Here is a 20,625-nt window from a genome sequence, read left to right as displayed (position 1 = left end):
CAAATGTTATGTGAGCGTGATTGTCGCGCGGGTTTCCTTGGGTTTGTTTGCGCGCACGAACAAGAGATACCCGGGGACATGTGGAGCGACAAAGAAAAAAGAAAAAAGGAAAGAGGAAAAAGGAAAAATTTCATAAAGGCGACCGAGCAAACTTTGCGCTGCCTATTCCGAGCGGCTCAGACGCTCCAGCCTTCGAAAGTGAGTGCTTCGACGCCGAGCGCGCGTATAGCAACAATATCAATCATCTCGTAAAAACCGAACTACCGACCGGGTCCGAGGAACTCGTCGCGCGAGAGTTTCTTCTCTTCCCCGAAGACACCGAGGAAGGAGCTCTCGCGCGTCCTCGCCGATATTGAATTAGCGTGTCGCTGCACTCGGGGGTGTCGTTTTCACGCACCCTCCGCGCCTCTTCTCTGCGTATACGCGCTGATTTTTACGATCGAAGGTTTTTCGACCTCGTGGACGAACGTTTCGAGGGAAAATGTTATTTATTTTTCTTTTTTTTGTTTTACTTTCGAGATGCAAAAAAGTCAAAGAGCCAACGGCATGGCGGTGCCCCGAGCGCCAGACGTATACACTTGACGTCGACGTAAGGCAGAATGTAATTTCGTTATTTTGCTCTCTCTCTCTCTCTCTCTCTCTCTTTCGCCCTCTCCATGTCGTCCTAGCGGACGAAAAGAGAGGAAGGAAGTTGGATTAATTAGACGTGCTTTTTCGAGGTAAATTTTTGCAGCAAAAGTCAACGTAAAAAAGGGCGACGTGACCAGGATGAGGCTGCACTCGCGACGCACGTTTGAATGCCCATCGAGTGCACGAGCGATCAATCAATGAAATTATTCATTTTCTTTTTTCCTTTTGCATGCGAGAGGAAGGACCTTTCAGCGAAACAAAGGCGTTCGTTAAAAATGCAACTCAAGTCCAGAATCCTCGAAGCTCGCGCGCGGATTCTTGTCCCCCTGCGGATATTTGCTGAGCTTTGTTACCAACTACCACGTCTCTCTCTGTACGGGGCTTTAAAGCGCTAATGACGCGGACAAAGAATGCCTACGAGCCCGTTGCTGCCTTTCTTTGCTTTTGATTTGACTATACCATGTGGTCAAGGAAACAGCATCCTTCGGGCTACGTTGGTTGCCGAGAGACATTTCTTTTTTTTTTTACGGAAAGGATTTTTGTTGAGAAAGGACTAATTGCGCGGTCTTTTGTGAATTCTACTTGATAGATACTTTTAAACTTGAATTTTGTATCAATTGGTTAACTCTTTATAGTGACGAAAGACTTTTTGAACACTCTTAAATAGAAAGACTTTGAATATAAAATATTTTATATCGATTAAAAAAGACGAAAGCCTTATGCTAATTTGCATACGTTCTGATAATTTGAGGTTTTCAAAAACATTTTAGGATGGCATCGAAGAACGAAAGTATGGACGGTATACGAAAAATAACTTTTCTTTTCAAACCCAAATCGGGAACCTCGACGATGAAAGTCGGAAAAGTCCACGCTGAAAAATAGACTTAAGTGAAAGGGCCGAAATACGGGACAACGAGGATTCGTTTAGGCTCTCCTTTTTTTTCATTGCTCGTAAGGGAGGGGGTATTTACCATTTCAAATCTGTGCGCTCAATGAATTAAAGATTCGCGCGCACGCGGAAAATCGAGTTTCGTTGCACGTGAAGACTTGCAGTGTTTTTGGTGTCTGTTCGGTGTTGGATAACGAACGTTTTTCTTTCCTTGCTTCTAATTCTAATTGCTGTAATTCGTTTACCGAGATCAGTGTAAGTTTTCGACGGCAAATTATGAGTCTCGGAGCTCGATATCGAGTTACCGCGAGTGCCGCCACTTCCTAATTGGTGTCGGATTATCTTTTAATTACTTTCCATTCCCAAATTTAGCCGGCAGCTCGCGGCGACCGCTGAAATTCGCTCGTACTGACAAGAGCTCAGCCGCTACGAATTCGATCAAAGAGAATCCATAGAAATGTACGTTTCGAGCGATTAACCCTAGACGGAAAAAACACGGCACTCGAGGCGCTCTTTTGCATGCTAAGCGGCTGCGTTCTCCCTTCGAAAAACGTTTAGATAACGAGTTAATGTATTCCGAGGCCTTTAAATATACACACACGCAAGAGAGAGAGAGCGTATTTAGATTTTCGAGACTGGCAAACTGCCTATTGACCGACTGGCATTACGGCGCTTCCAACGCGCGCGCGCGCCCTGACCTATAACTGTTTTCGTGACATTAGCATTTTTTAGCGCTCGTTCCCGCGCGCGACTTCCCGTTTTCCACGCCGACGCTTCTTCGCGCGTAATGCGACTGGTCGATCGCGATGTAATTGCTGGGTCGCGCCGCGGTCAATGGTCGAGTTTCAAATGCGGATGATGCTTTTTTATTTTTTTTTTTTGTATTTCATCGCGCCACGTGCACATCTCTAACTGCGTGCCGCTGGATATTGGCTTTTAATTTTCCAAAAGCTTAATCGGCGCACCGCCACCGCCGGTTCGTACACTTTCAATGCAAATCGGAAATGAATATTCAGCCGTAATTGTTCATTCTGAAATAGCATTGACGAGCATTCGAAACGATAACTCGCCATTCATTTCTACAGCTCTGGAGTAGCGACGATGAAGTGAATCGCGTACGCGATCCACAGAAGAAGAAAATTTGTCGAATTTCACCCTCGAGGAAAAGAATGTGGAAAATGGTACTATATCGCGGGCATACGCGTCCCATTGAAAAAAAAGTAATTTCTCTCTCTCTCTCTCTTTCGGGTAACAGCTGTCGGGTTAGCGCGTCGGTGGAAAGAAAGAAAAAGGGGAAATTTGCATTTCACGCCGAAAGAGTAGGTACTGTTTCCTTCTTGTATGTAACGTTCCTCCCCTAGCCCTCCGAAAAACGCACGGCCGACCACTATCCATGCAAATGCACACACGCGACTGCCCCCTATCGAGTGCGTATATATCAGGTTTCCCAACTCCATATTGTTCGCGTTACGCGTTCTTTTTTTTTTTTTTTTTAAATGTGTTTGATTGAGTTGTCGTTTAATTTTTACGTAGGCTAATCTCAACGTGAATTTCACATGTACAAACGCTCAGCAGTAAACGATCTCTGCGAAAATCGTCCGAGCCGTAAATGCGAGAGCATTCGCAACACGTATCATTATATACATAAATCGAGAAAAATAAAAGAGAGAAGTTTGAAGAAAACACCTTTTGTCGCTTATACTGTCTCTCTATGAAATGGCTGTATGCAGTTGCCACGCTTAAAAACTGCCGAGAGAGAGAATGGCAGTTCATACGTTCTCTCTTTCTCTCTCACAGGAAGGCTTTGCTCTTGACGTTTTCACTAGATCGTGAAAATTTGCAGCGCGCTGCTGGTTCACGAATACATTTCCAGACGGGGTGGCAGAACGACGTTATTTATTCGCCATTTTGTCTTTCTTACTCGCTCGGCGAGGAAACGAGCGTGAGGCGCGCGAGCAATTATTGCACTCGTTCCGCATCGAGATGCACGTACCGCGCGACTTGGGTAAGCTTATCCGTGAGTGAAAAATGGATTTCTCACGATCGCCGCGCACACGCGCAGAGAAATCAATATCTACATGTGACTTTAGGCGATTTCTCGCGCGTGGGCGTTCCACTCCCACCGAAATCCATACCTGACGATCGCCGCGGCGGAGTGAATTTCAGAGCACTCGATAATCCTTCGAGGGCAATATCCGCGCAAATCTGTCGCCTCATAAAGGACACCTGCATAGTCTCGACTTATTGTGGGATCCGATCTTTTTTGCATCTCTCCAAGAGAGAGATAGAGAGAGAGAGAGGGAGATGGAGGGAGAACGTCACCCCGAGGACTTATATCGAGGCTCTTTTTCAATCTCGCGCCAGTGGTGCCCACGCGGTGCGATATTGAGGCGACGCCGCTCTTTCGTCGAGCACCGAGGGACAGCGTCGGACGAATTCCCAATGAACGTTGCCGGCGCTTACGGGGTGGGGGCGAGAGGGCGCGCGCTGCAAGAATATCAAATCGCGAAAAGTATTGTTTTGCGAAAAGCTCGAAGGACCGCTAAAGCGATAGCGAGGAAGGAGGAGCGCCCGTAAATTCGGAGAGCTATCAATTAAGGGCAGAGAGAGGATTTTAATCGGGCGACTCTCCTCGCGCAGCCTCCGTCATCGTCGCGCCCCTGGGCGATAAATTGGCCGTAACTCGTCTTTATCGCGGGTCGGGCCATCGGTCCTGGCCGGCGCTCGCTTTGCTCGGCGATCAGCCCGCCATCAGCGCGGCCGCGCGTCCACTTCTCCGCGACTTTGGCCGCGTCGCTCGGCACGACCGCGCTCGGCTTTAGTGCGCGTCCGACGGCGCAGATGGCGGCACCTGCCGCGTCGACGCGGCCCTCCGCGCGCGGCGCCGCTTTCCACGACAAATCGGCTCAGCGGAGCAGCTCCGCGGCGTTGCCCTCGTCCGCTCGCCTCGCGAAACCGTCCGGTTGGCCGATGTTCTCGCTCGCCTCGATCGCTTGCCTCGCGAATTTCAACGTTGCGCGGGCGCCAGCGACGATGGGAAATCGTGTGCGCGCAGTCGAAGGACGCGGAGCTCCGAATGAACAAACGGGAAATCCGGCGATAAATTTAATTAACGGGCCACGCGTATCGTGCGACGCTTCTTTGTGCGTGCGACTCGATAAGACGGCCAACGTCGAGTCCAGCGGCGCGCGGCGCAAAGCAGAAGTAATTTTCAGGGATTAACGACTCTGTTTCTTTATTCCGCAGTGTTTCTCGCGCGAACGCGTTTCGCTTTCGAAAGATCGGTTTCGCCGATTCGGCGTATTGCTGCGTCCGTGGCAATGTCGACGCGCCCTTGCCTCGACTTTTCGGCATTTTCACTCGCGACAAAATGATAAAAGCGTCCTGGAATCCTCCGAAATCAAGAGCTTCGCTTTCACGGCGCAACGGGCGATGACCGGACCGCGAGCGAGGAGAAATGACGGGGCATTTTTCAGCGCAGACATGCGCACGCCCGACGCGGAAAAGATCCCGGACACGCGCATCGAAAGCTTTTCCTCCGAAAAGACGTTGGCTCTCATATTAAACGCGGAGCAATCTCGCTGACCTGCGAGAGGGGTTGAAAAAAAGGCTTCCGACGACGGCAATGACGTCTCCTCATAACTCTTTGCACTACTTTCGGGGCGCTTTCACACAGTTTATTTGGCGAATGGCGACGACGAGGGAAGCCTCTCGGTCTCTCCTACCCTCAACTTGTCCGATTTTCTTGCAGAAAGGAGCTCACCGATGTGTGTGTGCGTGTGTGTGTGTTCGTGTGCTTGAGCTTTCGGAAAATGTAGCCGAGAGTGCGAATGATAGAGAATGACGATTCGGATTTATTTTATTCTCTAGAAATACATAAACAAACTTAGTAGTAAGTCGTGTAATTCGATATGCAAATAATGACCCAAACAGAGGCTCAAAAAGAAAAGGAAAAGCGTGACGCTTGCTGGAAGCTGTTCTCAAAGGGACGTTCCTCTTTTGCTGCGCGACAAAACCAATTTGTGCTCGCGAGGCTGTCGCGGCGTTTCCGCGCGCGTCCTTGGAAATGCTAAAGAGGCAAAACGCATATACATGAAGCGACGCGACCTCCCTTACGCCGTAAGTTTATTCGACTGCCGTGGGCACAATTTCGAGTGCGCCGGACCCCCCTGCACCGCCAATTTTAACGGGCATTACATAAAAAACAATTCTTTTACGTGTGACTGTTGCCCGGAGTACGTGTAATGTCGTCTTTACGAATGGCATATTACAGCTGAAAGCTCGCGACTACGCGCAACTTTTGCTTCCACCCGCGGGGAAAAAAATACACTTGACTCTCCTTCAAAAGCCAATAATCCGCAAAAAACACGTCTCTCTCTGATAAAACCGTAATCAAACGCGTGTAAAAGAGCGCAATCTCGGTGGGAGGGTGGGGGGGGGGGGGGGGGGGGGGGTTGCAGCTTGGAAATTTCGGCGGTGCACGCGGCAGTCGATTGCTTCCAATCGAGTTTTATGCACACAGTTTATTTTACCGGCGCGTCGATGCAAACATTCCATCTTTTTCATCGGCGCGACCGAGGCGACTACGATTGATTGATTGATTCGAAATTTCGCCGTTCACGATTCCCGCGCTTCGTTCGTTCGTTCGTCCGTTCCTTTTTCTTTGGCTTTTCTCTTCATCTATGAAAAGGTAGTCGGGCATTTTTCAGAGCGCGCGTCGGTACATTTCGCGCGCAGAGCACTTTTCTAAGGTATCGGCGCTAACTCCCTCAATCTCGTTACATGTGCTTTACGCGCCTCGCAGAACGTCAATTTCTTTTTTAAGAATAATCGCCTAGCAAACTGTCGCGCGTTAAATTTAAAATTGAATTTCACCGACTCTTCCTTTTTTTTGCATACATTACTTCTTGATTTATATGCAAATCGCGCGTCTAATCTATCTTGAAGAAAAAAAACGAACTAACCGCAATTTAAACTAAAAAGAAGAAAAAGAGACGGAGAGCGTCAGAAGAAGTGCGGAAGAACTTTGGAAGCCTATTATACATCCTAATGGGCGTTGGCACGGGATAAAAATAAAATGCGCGGCCTCAGGGGTTCCAACTGTGTGTGGAGCGTGTCGAAGAAAAAAAAATTTTTTTACTCGTTGCAAAACTTGACCTACTCCGCTCACACTGACACGTCAAGATGGCAAAAGCATTGTGCACAATACCACGAGAGCCTTCCGCTGTTCTAAAAAAAATAGAAAGACAGTGTCTCTCATTGTATAGTTAATACTTTTTTTCGTTAATTTTTTTTCAACTTTTGTTTTTGACCATTTATTACTCGCTTCAAAAATTACGCGGTTTTGAAAGACTCGTTGAGAACGAATTGATGCATTATTAAGAAGAAATTGAATACACATTTAACGAACAGAGAAAATTGGCAGTAAAAATATTGTCGAATAGTATCAATAACTTACCAAAAATAATTTCGGTAAAAAAAATGTATGTAAATACAATTTCAACTAGATGACAATTAATCAGCATCGTAAATATTCCAGAGACAAGGACTTTAGATTTCGAACCCGACAAAGCCTGCAGTTGCGTAGAGCAAAATGTCAACGTTGTCGAACGAAAGATTCCTTCTCGAAGTACAATTTCAGCAGCGCCAAATTAATGTGGATATAATGTACAATGTAAAGCAAAGTAAAAAGCGAAGAAGCGTCTTTGTCGCGAAGAATTTCAATGAACGGAGCAAGAGGCGTAGCAGAAACCAAACGATCGCCAAAGCGGATTGACTCATTAAGGTAAGGGAGAGAGAAACAGAGGGATCATTTAGCCCGAAGGCAGACGTTTTAATTGTGTCGCTCTCTCGCGCCTCAGCGAAGATCGAATGTCAGAGCACGTAGTAGCACCGAGGCTACTGTCGAGTAGTACGAGCGACACGAGACTCGAGAGACAATGAAGCCCTCTTGTAAGGCTTGCAGCACACCAAAGAGTTACACTAGACTCGCGTATCGTGTAGTTTTTTTTCCTGAAACCAAACTTTTTTCAGAAATGCTTTTTGTGTTCAATAAATCTGTCGATGGTAAATAAAAAATTTATTTTCAATTTTCGACGAAATCAAAAGCTCTTGTAAGCGAATCGTAGCGGCATTCGTGGTGGTCAATGTAGTCAGTGATCGTTTTAAAATATAATTGCGCGATTGACAAGCTAAAACCTCAAACGTATTGAAATGGCGTGTTCGGAATCGACTTGCAACTTTTAAAACTCTACTTTAAAATTTAACAAAGAAATTAATATATTTTGTAATTTGGAAATTCAAATGTCAATATCCTGTTGCCGTAAAAATATGATTCAAATACGAAATACTGGAAATTCATTTGCAAGTAAATTAAAAGCCGCGAGTTAGAAGCTGGAAAACTCTTGAAAAGACGCTATTAATTTCAATCAAAAATTCATCCTCAATTACTCGAGCAGCTCGGCCGTACCTACTAAAACGAATCAAATTAAAACTTGCAACCGAGCGAAAATTTCACGAGTCCGAAAATTTTTCGTCAAAAGATGAGGCCCTCGTCGTTTTAATTGCGACTGAGTAAAAAAAAATTGCGGTTAAAAGACAGACACGAGTAATGGCTGTTTAATAGTAGTTGACGGACAGCGGCGAAAAGAAAGGAATTTATCGGAGTGAAACAATTAGTGAGAACGAAAGAAATAATGAGCGACGAGATTGTGCCCTGCAATTTTTCCTTTTCTTTCTCGCCAATCGACAGACATCTATATCCGAACGATAGTTTTAGCTTTGTTCGTGTGAAACTGCGCCAACGACAATAACAACAACACCGTAAAACTAAAAATTTCACCTATGCGAAGTAAAAAAAAAAAAGCCTTTCACCTTACTCCCGAAAAAAAATCGTCATCTCATCTCTATCCTCCCTCGTCGGCGCTTTGTTTTTCCCCGTCGGCGGCGGCGGTGCCTATCCTTTTTTTTTCGTCTTTGCCTCACGTATCGACGCACTCCTCCTCCCCTTAAAGCTTGGCTGCACTTAGCTCTCTCACACTCGGTGGTTTCTCATTTCGTCTCACGAACGTGATGACTCTTTTACCAGCGAGACTTGCATGGGAGCACTTTGGGATGAGCTATTGTTACCTCGTAAGAAATTTGCCTTTTGCCATATACGCGCGACTATTTCAACAGTCGCAATCGTAAATTACAATTCTCAAGTGAATCCATGCGATAAGACGTGAATTCTGTGCGTAATAACGAAATCACACGCGTCGAAGCATAAGGGAGCTTTTCTTCAAACTGAAGTTCGAGCTGAAAAGTAAAAATCTACCTTTCTTCTTGAAACTTGCATCCGACGCTTCACGCCCGAAACAAAAACAAATCCCACCTCTCTGCCACCAAGTCAGCAATCAAACGTGCCCGCCACAAAAAAAAACGCACGCACGGCTGTTTGATTTTGAAAAAAAACGCAAGAGAAGCGACGTACGAGGAGAGATAGCGTATTCGAAAGAGGGAGGGTTTGGATTTTAACCCGTCGACGCTCGAGACACATGGGGAGAGGCTCTCGACGTCCCCTGCGACGTTGCAGCTCGAGAGGGGGGGGGGGGGGGCAGGTGTGCACAGCGAGAGGCGCCACGCGCAAAATCAAGGTAATCGCTGGAGTACCCGGCTTCGTTGTCGAGGATGCGACACGAGGATGTTCTTAATTAACCTTTGTGTAAGCGTATTTTTCTTTTGTCTTTTTTTAGTTTTCTTACGAAAAAATCACGCTATAGTGAAGAAATCGAATTTATCTGGAGAAAACGAAATCCGCAGTAAATTTTGTTACATGATCAAACAGCATCTAAAAATCGGATTCTCTACGCCATAAACCAAGGAAAAAATAAGCCAAAGCTTATGGTTCAATTCAGGAGCGATAAAAAAACATCGGCGGTATTTCTTCCTTCCTAGAGAAGGAAAATAATTCCAAAAAGGATACAGAAACTCCCCCTGTATACGTGTCTCGCTTTGGAATAAATCAAAGCTTTTCCCTCCTTGTCAATACACTTCACGAAAAGAAAGTTTTATTCGCCTTGAGAACGAGAAAACTCGCGTTTAATGTTTTTCGAAGAGAAAAGAAGCTACATTCTAGAAAATGGGATTGAAGCTTTTTTTTCTTCTTTCCTAACTGTGTGAAATGGGTCGTTAACACTCTCGTTTGCTTTCTCGCACACGATGCCTTCTACCACCAAAGCCATTTGCCTCCTTTTTCGCGGACGGCGGAGTCTGAAAAATAAAATTCCGCGAAGAAAGTAGGAAGCTATCGTCTAACGATAATGGGAAGGCTGAGCAAACGGCGCGAGCTTCGGCGAACGCAAACAAAACGGAGCCTCGACACAATTGCGCCGACGGATAATTCCTCGCGGATATGTTCGCTAAGCCGCGAGCCCCGTCGGCAATAGTCGCAAGTGTTTTCCAAAGTTCGTCAAGCGTGCAGCTTTTCGCTATACGTATACAGGTTCGCAAAGCGCCCCACCCCAAGAATCAACGGAGCGTTGCGTGATCAGCTTAATACAGGTAAACACGAGCGTCAACGACGACGATCCAACTTCTCCGGCGTGAAACAACGACGATTTAATGATCTCGAAGCAGCGCAGAAAGACGCGCTTACCTTTCAGATGTTCCGGCGTGTCGGCGGCTCCAGCTCGCATGATGTCACTCAGGTAGTGCTCCAGCGTGCGCATGTTATCCAGCGGTGAGTTTCCATTCGCAGTCATGCGATCCTGCGAACAAAGTACCTCACTTTAGATCTTTTCTTTTCTCTTCTATTTTATTTCTTTTTTTGCGTGTGTCTGGAAAAGAGGCAGGACTCTCTCTCTCTCTCTCTCTCTCTCTCTCTCTCTCTCTCTCTCTCTCTCTCTCTCTCCTCTCTCTCTCTCTCTCTCTCTCTCTCTCTCTCTCTCTCTCTCTCTCTCTCTCTCTCTCTCTCTCTCTCTCTCTCTCTCTCTCTCTCTCTCTCTCTCTCTCTCTAGAGTGCACTCAAGAGGATTTCGACGACAAGGCTGCGCACGTTTTCGAGGTAAATGGTTCGTACGCGTACGATCGTCGTTTTGAATTATTCGCGCAGCCAGACTCGCAAAAACCTCTCGTTATCATTGCCGTTCGCATAAAAAAGAGAGAGGGTAAGAAAAAAGCCAACTGTCATTGACCGCCGCTGAAAAACGCAGAAGCTTGCCCTACCCGCGCCAGTGTTGGGGTTTTTCACCGGACTCTGGCGAGTCTATTGTCCTTAATCGAAATGACCCGTCTTTGGAGGTGAGACTCGCCCAAGGAGAGATAGAGCGGCAGAGAAAGAAAAACTGAAAAGCCCCTGCGAGGGGCAACCGAATTATTCACGAAGGATGAAATGCGCCCGCGGATGAGAGAGCGAGAGAGAAGGTGATTAACCCTTGAGAGCCTCGACGCACTCGGATTATTTTCTTTTTAGATTGCAAGCGCCTTTTTTCTCTTTTTAGTTCATTCATTCAGATGGGGGTACTAGCTATTGGCAATCAAAATTGCAGACTTCGATTGCTCCATAAGCGTCGATAATAAGTTTTAAGCATCACAAAGCTCGACATTCGGAATGAGAATGAAGCGCTTGTCCTTTCCGAACTGGATTCAGTCGTCACTCGTGTCCTGTCGGCTCCTCGGCGGGATGAGATTTCGAAAATGCGCTTTTCCCCTGTGAAGTCCATAGTCTTTCGACGAGCCACGACTGAAGTCGCTGATTAAAGAATCCTCGAAGCTTTTCGTCCGGGAGAAAGAAGAGAAGGCAAGGAGCGCGTCCACGGTTCGAAAAAAACTCTCTGCCGCGTCTGAGGTGTCTCTTTGACTTGAGACGGCGGCGGCGGCTGCGACGACGACGGACACGGGGACGGGACGAAAAGGCGGAAAGAACGAGACACAGGAAAAGACTTGGCTCGGTAATAGACCACTTGCCCCCCCGTTAATGCTAGCAAGGCAAAAGCCAAAGATTTCAAAAGTCGCGCGGGGAGAAGAAAGTTTGAGCCATTATCAAAGACAGAAGGCTTTCTTTCGAGTTTCAACCGACAGCGAGGCGATTAGACGTAACGAACGATTTCGGGTCGATCGAGTGGCTATCGATGGTAATTTTGCGGCGAAACGAGATGGTCAATGCTCCGTTCCTTTATGCGAGGGTTCATTAAGTTTTCAAGCTGATTGAAAATCTATACAGGTATGTTTCTTTCGCGGCGGAGTACATTCATGTAAAAAAAAAAAAAAACAACGAATGAACTACTTTTAAAAGCGAAATCGCGATTATATATTGACGTGGTGGAGGTCAATCCATTGTTGGAAAAATCTTTGGTCAAGTTCGCTGATCATACTCGTTGGCCTTTTCCTTTAAATAGCTGTTACACGGTAAAATGAAAATTTTTCTATTTTTATAGCACTCATCTTTTAACCCTATTGAATATGTTTATTAACGATTGATCAAAACACGTCTACGTGATATATCTACATAGAAATTGAATAAAATCAGAGCTGCGATCCCTTTTACGTAACTTTCCCTTAGTTCGTGATTATTTCACTTTTTGTGTCTTTCGAAAAACAAAAATTACACTAAGCTTTCGGCTATTTGCCTCGTCTATTAGAACTCTTTGCAAAAGATATACAAATAACTAGTGAATAAAGCGAAAACGTATATTTGCAAAGTTTACGAACGCTTTTTTCGCGTTCGCTCGAAAAAATTTACATGACGTTTCTCTTTCGGCTTGTACATGCTTTTCTTCTACGTAGATCTGTACGATTACATAAGTGATTTCCGGGAAACGAGTTTTATCAGCCAATCTCAAACGAAACTACGAGGCAAAAGTCATTAATCCTAAAACCGGCGTGTCGTTGACCCCGACGCCGTCTAAAAAAATCAAACAAATCTCCTGCACAACGCGAATCCAAAAGCATCCTTCTTCTCGGCCTTTGACGCTGACCAATTGAGAAAAACGGTCGTTCTAACGGAAAATAACGACTGGGAGGGCTTGAATTTCCTTTTACGCCGCGGCGAGAGGGAGAGAAAAAAAATACCTCGCTAGACGCGTACAAATGTCGGAGCGCTTTTCTTCCTCTCTCGTGCTAGCCTCGCTCTATTTTTCTCCGTGCGTATTTCTCAGCTCGCAAGCCTTTGTTTTTGTTTTTCTTCAAATTTTTTGGTCGTTCGCTTTTCAAGCGACAGGCGGATCAATAAACATGCCTCGCCTGATGATATTTCGCATTAAAGAGCGCTTCCTCGACTGTGCCACTCCGTTTGCCGCGACGCACGCCAACAATTATACAAATCGCGCAAACTTGTCGAAATCGAAAAGTTCGCGTAATGTCTAAAAACACACTGTTCTCTCTCCCATGAGAAAGGTACGTAACCTCGAAACAAAGTCCCCCCCCCCCCTTTCCCGACCAAAACAAAAGCAAAAACAAAATCGCAATACATCCTCATCGACATAATCACCATCTATAACGCGGGGGGGGGGGGAGAAGAAGAAAAGCAAAATGTCCGCGAGATGAAGATAAACGCTCGATGGCGCGGCCGAGGATTAAGTCGCGCAAGTGGAAAGGGTCGCGCTGCGCTCGGCCGGTAGTGCAGGCGCGCGTTAAGCCGGCCCGTGGAGGCTCGCGCGCGCGCCTCCATTTAATAATGCTCGCGCCGCGAGATCGCGTCGATCGCGCTCGGCAGTGATATTAATGAGCGAAGCCCGGATCATCCCCGCGGAATACAGGGTCGTCGGCCTCTTTCTCCTCGCGCGCTGCTACGCCGGGATAATTGTTTCGAGATGCTCGAGATGATTGCCGCTGGAATACGCGCTGATGAGTTATTGTCGTCGGCCGTAGGATTCGCTTATGGGATCAGGAGTTTACGGGATTTTCGGCAAAAGAATAATATTCATTCGGCCCGCATTCAATGACGCACGATTGCCATCCGAGCCGATGCTTTGGCATTCGGTTGCGAAGAATATACTCCAATTAACGAGAGCGACTGCGCCGATTGCCGTTGTTGACAATTGAATTTCGGTTGCATGCGATTTGTTAACAAACTCCCTCATCGTCGCCTTGAGTTTGTGTATCACGAAACGCATTATAACAATCCGAACCACGATACCCCAAATTTCAACATTTGCAAACTTTTAATTCTTTTGTAAATCGAGCACCGATTGCTCGTTACTTTTTGCGTTACAGACCTGCCATCATCGGCGAAAATGTTAAAATATGCGAATGAAGAAAAATGAACAATTTTCACTATATTCTAAAATTTTACGAAATTTTTACATCTGCAAATTGAGCTTCACGCGTGTATAATATGAATTTTATTGCCGATTAAAATTTTATTGAAAGCAAACGGAGACGGAAGTGAAAAAAATGAGTTTGTCACATTTGCGCGACGATTACCCCTTTCCCATTTACGATGTCGAATGCAATCAACGAACAGATACTTCGTACACACCTCGACGAGATTTTAATTTCCAACCAAATAATCATTTCTCGCGCGAACTTTAGCCACAGGGGCCCGCAATACGGCACTCACGAGCCTGCACGGAACTCGGCATAATCGTGGTCTCTCTTGCACGTACACACACGCGCGCGCGCACACACACACACACACACACACACACACACACACACACACACACACACACACACACACACACACACACACACACACACACACACACATACTCGGGTTGTACTCGTTGGCTCGCGCGCAACCGGAGAGAGAAGCCCCACCCCTTCGCGAACTGCAGCGAGAAGCTCGCGCTGGGGTAAAATCAATGCGGAGAGGGCGTCGACAGCAGCGGCAGCGGCGTATATACACGCTCCACCCCCTCCACTCCGCTCCTTTTTGCGGATAAAAGCAATAACAAACGGGTCGCTGGTCGCCTGCCTTTTTCTCGGCGTTCGCGCTTCGTGGACGAGCGCATCTGTGCGCCGGCGATGGTCTCGGTGAGATTCGACCCCCTTCCCGAAAATCGAACGACGCCGAGCGTTCCCGATCGAGGGAAACGGAGGAGCGAGAGCCAGAGGAAACTTACGGGATCCGGGAGGAGGGCGGGGACGCGGTGGCGGAAGAACGCGACTGCAGGTGTGCGTTTGACCCAGTTCTCGGGCGCGAGTTCGCGCGCGCGCGCGCGCCGGGCGCTCGTAAAAAGCAATAGCTCGCGCGGCGCCCGCCGGAGATACGCACACCCCGAGAGCGTCAATCCCTTCTCCCCACGGTCCTCGCGCCCCTCGCTCGCCGCGCGCGGAATTATAGACTCTTCATTCATGCGGCTTGTGTTTACTCGCGCGCGCGCTTTAATGAAACAAACGGATGTTTGCTCGTCCCCTCGTTACTCCCTTCTTCCTCTTTTATGTTCGTTTCGCTTCCGTTTTGCGCTTTGTCTTTGTATTTTTATTTTCGCTCTCGTGCATGTAGGTCGGCGCCGCTGGAGCTGATCCCCGGCCGATCGCTACGTCGCTAATCCCGTTAACGCCAATCGAATCAGCCACCCCGCCCGGGAGGTCCGGGCTTGTTTTGGACTTGGACTGTTCGACCTCGGCTCATAATGACGCGCGCCCGTCGAGCGTAGTTCGCGCGTCGGCCGAACGGTCCCGTCGATGCTCGGATGTCCGACGCGAGCGCAAGAGGAGGACGACCCGTCGCCTCGCCGAGATTCGCGCTTTCACGGGTGCGTTCGACCCGATCGAGACCTCGAGATAGCGTGTGAGCCGCCGGCTCGACGCCAATTTCGAGTAGAACGATCACGCGAAAATCATCTGGCTCGCGCCCCCGGAGAACAATAGCGCGGCAAACACCCGAAAGCGCTTCCACGAGCCATGAGCGTCGCGACGCGCCGGAGGGAAAAGAAGCTCTTTGTGCGCCCGCGTGCCGCCGCGACTACCGCCGCGCTCGCACGCTCCCTCGACGCGACGACGACGACGCCGCCGCGCCAGCGCGCGGATCGTTAATGAGATGGATGCGTGCACAACCGGGGAGGGTTTCCGATGCGCCTCCGAGGCCAGTTTTGCTGGCCGGCAGGCCCGCGCGACGATGACAAAGCCCTCGCGGGCGAAAAGTCGGGACAAAACCAGGCGTAATTAGCCGCGACCGCTGCGACTGTGCGAAAAAAAGAGAAGAAAAGTCGGAGAGCCGCGCGGGAGAAGGAAGCCAACTCATTTCGATCAATTACGAACATCGCGGTGCAGGCGGACGTTGCGCTGCACCGAGTGAATTTCCAGTGTGCAACGCCGCCGGCGGCAGCTAGCGCGTCACCCCCATCGATTTTTCACCCCCCCCCCCGTCCTCCTCCGCTCCAGCTCATCCGTACGGAGCTTTTCCGAGCGCGCGTGTGTGCGCTTGCGTATGGCTGCGAGTGTATTCGGCGCTTCTGGACCCCCTCCCGACTAGCGTGCGAAATGGTCCTCGTTGAAAAACGAAACCTGCTGTTTTGGCGCGCTATCGATCCGAGCTCGTACCGTTGCGTCGTCGCCCGCAAGGAGATTGACGACCAGTCGGAGAAAGTGCTCTCGCGCCGACTGCCCGGTAGAGCTGGGGCCGAGCAGGAAGGCGGCCCCGTGTGCGCGAAGGCGCGAAGGGCGGATCGCTCGACGATCGCGGGGTCTCTTCTCCGGGCAGGCCCAAGATCGATGCGGGCAGCGAGCGGGCGCGGCTCGGAAACGGCGCGCTTTTTCAAGAAGCGGCGAGAAGGGAGAGAAGGCGAAAGTAGGTCAGCCCATTGGCGGCCGTTCGAGCGGGGCGAGGGGGTGCGAGAGGTCGGTTCGACGGTCGATGCCTGGCTGCAGTGGCGAAGGCAAAGAGCGTGTCACCCCTCGGGCCGCCGAGACGGACGCATCGCGCTATTAGTCCCGCGAGCTAACTGCGAATGCACGTGCCCGATCGCCGAGTCCCGAGCCAAGCTCCGCAGCGCGGTGTCACGGGCAATCGATATCCAGGCGACGCGCTGCCTCCGCCGCACGCACCTAACTCGAGCTTCCGAGATCACCCACGGAAAAGCGTTGCCGCTCGAGGAAAACGAAGAACCAAGTGAACGAGCGAGAACGCAGCATCTTGTTCCGGTCGGACTGCAGTGCGCAGACGCGCGAAGGACAGGAGGAGGAGAGGCCGCCTCGTTTATCGAGTATTTTACGAGGGTGCCGACGCTTCTGGGACGCGACCTACATTCCTGGGGATTCGACGGGGGAGCCAGAAACGGGCAGCTCCGCGCTCGGCGCGTACGCGTACGATATCGGGCGGCCGAGGCCACGCGCCAGCTCCCAAGATCGTCGTCGGCGGTCGCCGAAGCGAAACTCCACGCGCCACGAGCGCGGCGTTGTCCTGCCCCCGGCGGCTCGTCCCGTGCCGACGGCGGCCGCGAGCGGCATCCTCCCCGCGCTCGCGTCGCCGAATCGCGCGACTTCCCGACGTGCCTCGGAGCGCGGAAAAACGCATCGCGCGCGCGACAGAGAGGGGATGGAAGAGCGCGCACAGCCTTTCGCTCGAAAAATCTATATGCCGCGAGCGAGGCGAAAGCGAGCCGGGTTGACCTATATACGGCGCCGCGAGCAGTAGCGTCGCCACCGCGCTGCCGAGCTCGCGACCTTTTCATTTTCAACTGCTACTTCTGCTTTTTTTTCCCCTCTCCTTTCTATAGCGAGTGGAGTGTTTAATACGCGTCTTCGCGCGAGTTACGTGACCGTGTACGCGAAATTCCCGCTATTCAAGCGCAAATTTCCCTTCTTCGATCGCGCTTTTCTCGTTCTTGTATTTTTTGTCCTCTCTGTCGCGAGAACTTTTCTAATTCGCGGGTGAGAACTCCGTAAAATTGCATTGCCAGCGAGAAACCGGAAAAACCAAATTCTCGTTTTTCCTTGTTTTTTGCCCTCCCGCGGTAATACACTTCTGGTAGAGCGAGGATTTCTCTCGGATTCGTCACGCGGTTTCGGATAAGAAGCGATGCTTTCATCGAGCGCCGGATGAGTCGGCGAATTGAAAATGGTACGCGTCGATCAAGTCTGCGAAGTGAGGAGGGGCAGGAGGGGGGTGAAAGCCCAATCGTGACAAGACAAATTACATCGGATGAACTCGTTCTAATCAGCCGTTTTCTTCAATTTCTCAACGAGAAGGAAGAGAAAGATCGATCCGCGAGAAGGCTGCGCCAGTCGTGACGCGAGGTATCATCGAGCGGGCAATCCTTCGCCGGCCAACGGCGACAGCTTGAAAGCGCGCCGCGACGCGTTGAACAATCGAGCGCGACAGACGCGCGTCGTTTAGCTAACAATTTCTCGGCCGAAAGTGGAACGTGCGCTCGCAGCGAAGTCGATCGAGCTGGCGAGAGTGGAGAATAAAGCGAATAAATAGCGCGGGAATGCCTCGTAGTACCCTGCCCTCGTTTCGTTTTCGTTCCTTTTCTTTCGGCGGCACGACGATTAATCGCGCGGGGTGCTCGTTTCCTCTTAGGGGCTGAATTCCCGAGGCGCGCTCCACTTGTTTATTTCGCTCTCGAGGCTGGCCGACGGGTTTTTCGACGCGTCGATCGCAGCCGCGCGTCCACCGAGGCGAAACAGAGTCGGCGTCGCAGGTGCGCCGCTGCGATTTGCAATTCGCAGCGGCTATCGGAGGAACGTCGAAATCGAGAGCGAAATGCCACTCTGCCCGCTAGGAATAGACTGCAACGCTCGGTCGCGGCTAAATTCAGCGCCGTGGGCCTCTTGTTGCGCACGGATCGCGAGTACCGACAGACGAAGAGCGAAAGAAAACAAATGGACTGTACGGAAACGTGAGAATGAGACGTGGCAGCAGATCTCTCTCTCTATCAAATTGCTTATATCCTAGCTCTATGATTATCTTGTAAACGGTGACGTTAGTAAGAGCTGAACCCTTTGTCTGTATTAAATTGCGTTATGGTTCCAATTGAATTGTAGTCTTTAGTTATTACGTTATTTCAAATTCTATCTGCTTATTACGTCCTATATTTTATTCTATTTAAATTAGCAACCTTTCGAAGAATTCATCTCATAGTAACTGATACTGTGCTACTTTTAATTTGAGTTCTATGTCTTGTTAATTGTAATTTACAATCAATTTTCCAAATCTTTGAAACTCATCACGTGCGTAAAACATACTTTGTTAATACATCCACACACTTATGTACGTTGAGTGCCTTACGGTTCAAATGAACTTTAGCACAAGTAAACAAGGTACTAAATAAAAAACATCTCTCTCTCCCAATCTCGCCAAGTCCAAGTTGCGACGCGAAGAGCAGGAGCTCAAGAACTTGGTTAATATTGTCCGTTCGAACGACGACTCGTTTAATCGCAATTCCGATTCTATATATACATACTGTTCGTTTCGTGCAAGCTTCGCTAATTCAGCCTTTAGCGGTGTGCGATCGGCGATGTATTTCGAGCTCGCGCTCTCAAGGAAAGATGACAAACCTGAATAAATCAGTGCGGGGAGATCCGAAGACAATCCTGCCCTATCTTTAGTTGGGCGCGGAGTCGACTCGAGCCTGAAAATGGAAACGGCCGTAAATGTAATCCAGGTCGGATCGGTAAGCGACGCTGCCCTCCGAAGAGCAATTAGCCTTAGAACGCGCGGCGCACGTCGCGGTAACAGTCGCTCGCCAGAGCGACCTCGTGGAAACGACGCTCTGCCGGCGCCGATCGCCAGTAAGGACGAGCGCGACTGCGGCCGCCAGTCGTGGGAGAGCGGCGCAACGATGCCCAGCCAAAAGTCGGACGTCGCCGATGATAACTGCTCGAGTCGATCGACCGACGCGCAGCGCTTCCGTCGCGTGCGGCGCGGCCGTGACGCGCGGCCCCGTCGACGAACCGCCAAGCCTCCCGAAACACAGCGCAACGTCGTCGCGCCTATGTATGGCCGAGTCGATTAGCGGCGGTTAATAATGCGCGCCGCGATTTCGAGTCGCGCAGCGGTTGCGTCGTCGCGGGCGGGCGGAAGAACGCCAAGGCGAAATGAAAATAAAAAAAAAAAAAAAAAAGAAAAAACACACGGCCGACTTTTGTTGCCTCTCGGCGCAGCGCTAGGCCTATCAATAATTTATGAGTGCCACAGTGGCGGCGACGGTAGCGGCGCGTCGATAAAGTCGCGCCGCGTGAAAACGCGGTCGTTCGGTTTTAGCCTCGTAATTGACGGTCGAGATATCGCTGATAAAAAGATGAAAAAAAGAAACGGAAAGGCGGGCACGCGGTTCCGCCTTCTGTTTTTTCTTTTTCGCGTGTCGGGGAGTACGCGAGCATGGGAATCGATGCCGAGGGACGCTCGCGCGGGGAAAGGGGAACTGCCGCGCGCGAGACGATTAGCGCGAATTTTTCCGGCCGCCGGCCGAAAGTCATTTCCATTCGGCTCGTCGTCGTACGCGGCGCTACGAGAATTCCCGCGGCATGGACAATTCGACCTTGTTTCCGCGAAAGATTGCGGCGATAAGTAGCTTACGAACTAACAAAACTTGCGTCGCGAATTACCTCGAAACAAGCCACGCAAATGGGCGAACTTTCTAGAGTCAGGTCGCCAGGTACGCGAGAAAAAGCTGTCGTTAGCTCGCTGCACGAATATAGTCCAAGTATAGCGAGGCGGAAAATAGTCTCTGGAAAAGAAAAGAACAGAAGAAGAAAAAACGGGGGGAACGCTCGGCGTTGCGCGCATCGATCGGTTCCACGTGTACACGCAAGAGAGAAAGGGAAACGCAATCGAGGGAGAGCCTTCGAGAGCAGAGGCGAGCCGAAGCTTCAGCGACCGACTCGACGACGCGTCCTCCGTCGCTTTTGAACTTGACGGCGACGATCGTCGCGGAGCCGTGGTCTCGCCAGCCGCGAGGGTGCGCCGCGCAGCTCCTCCGGCGAGAGCGACACTGTCATTGAAACGGGGTTACGCACGCTCATCGATCGCGACGAGGGAGAGGCACTCGCCGCGCGCCTCGGACGATCGCAACAGCTGGGCGCTCGAGCGCGTTGTCGCCGCGGCGCGGACTCTGCCGGCCCGCGGGAGCTCGTCGAAGGCGCGAGCCCCTCGAGCGCGAGCGGCCGTGGCGCGCCGCCGTTATCGACCGCCGTGGCCTAGTGCGGCGACGAGTCGATGCGCGCCGCGTCGAGGCGGC

The 20,625-nt window shown here is 50.0% G+C and overlaps 1 protein-coding gene across 3 annotated transcripts in view; it reads right to left on the bottom strand.

Moving 5' to 3' along the window:
- Positions 1 to 20,625, bottom strand: part of LOC131669925 (cytoplasmic polyadenylation element-binding protein 2) — an 89,049-nt gene that overhangs the window by 62,985 nt on the left and 5,439 nt on the right. For all 3 annotated transcript variants that reach the window (XM_058945141.1, XM_058945142.1, XM_058945143.1), the window contains exon 2: positions 10,155 to 10,266. In XM_058945141.1, the coding sequence (XP_058801124.1) occupies positions 10,155 to 10,266 (112 nt within the window). The remainder of the gene's footprint in view (positions 1 to 10,154; positions 10,267 to 20,625) is intronic.

Source organism: Phymastichus coffea, unplaced genomic scaffold, assembly GCF_024137745.1.
Source record: "Phymastichus coffea isolate CEN01 unplaced genomic scaffold, Cenicafe_Pcof_1.1 PCOF00098, whole genome shotgun sequence".
Lineage (NCBI taxonomy): Eukaryota > Metazoa > Arthropoda > Insecta > Hymenoptera > Eulophidae > Phymastichus > Phymastichus coffea.
Note: the sequence above shows the minus strand (reverse complement) of the source record. Positions and strands in the feature narration are given on the sequence as shown.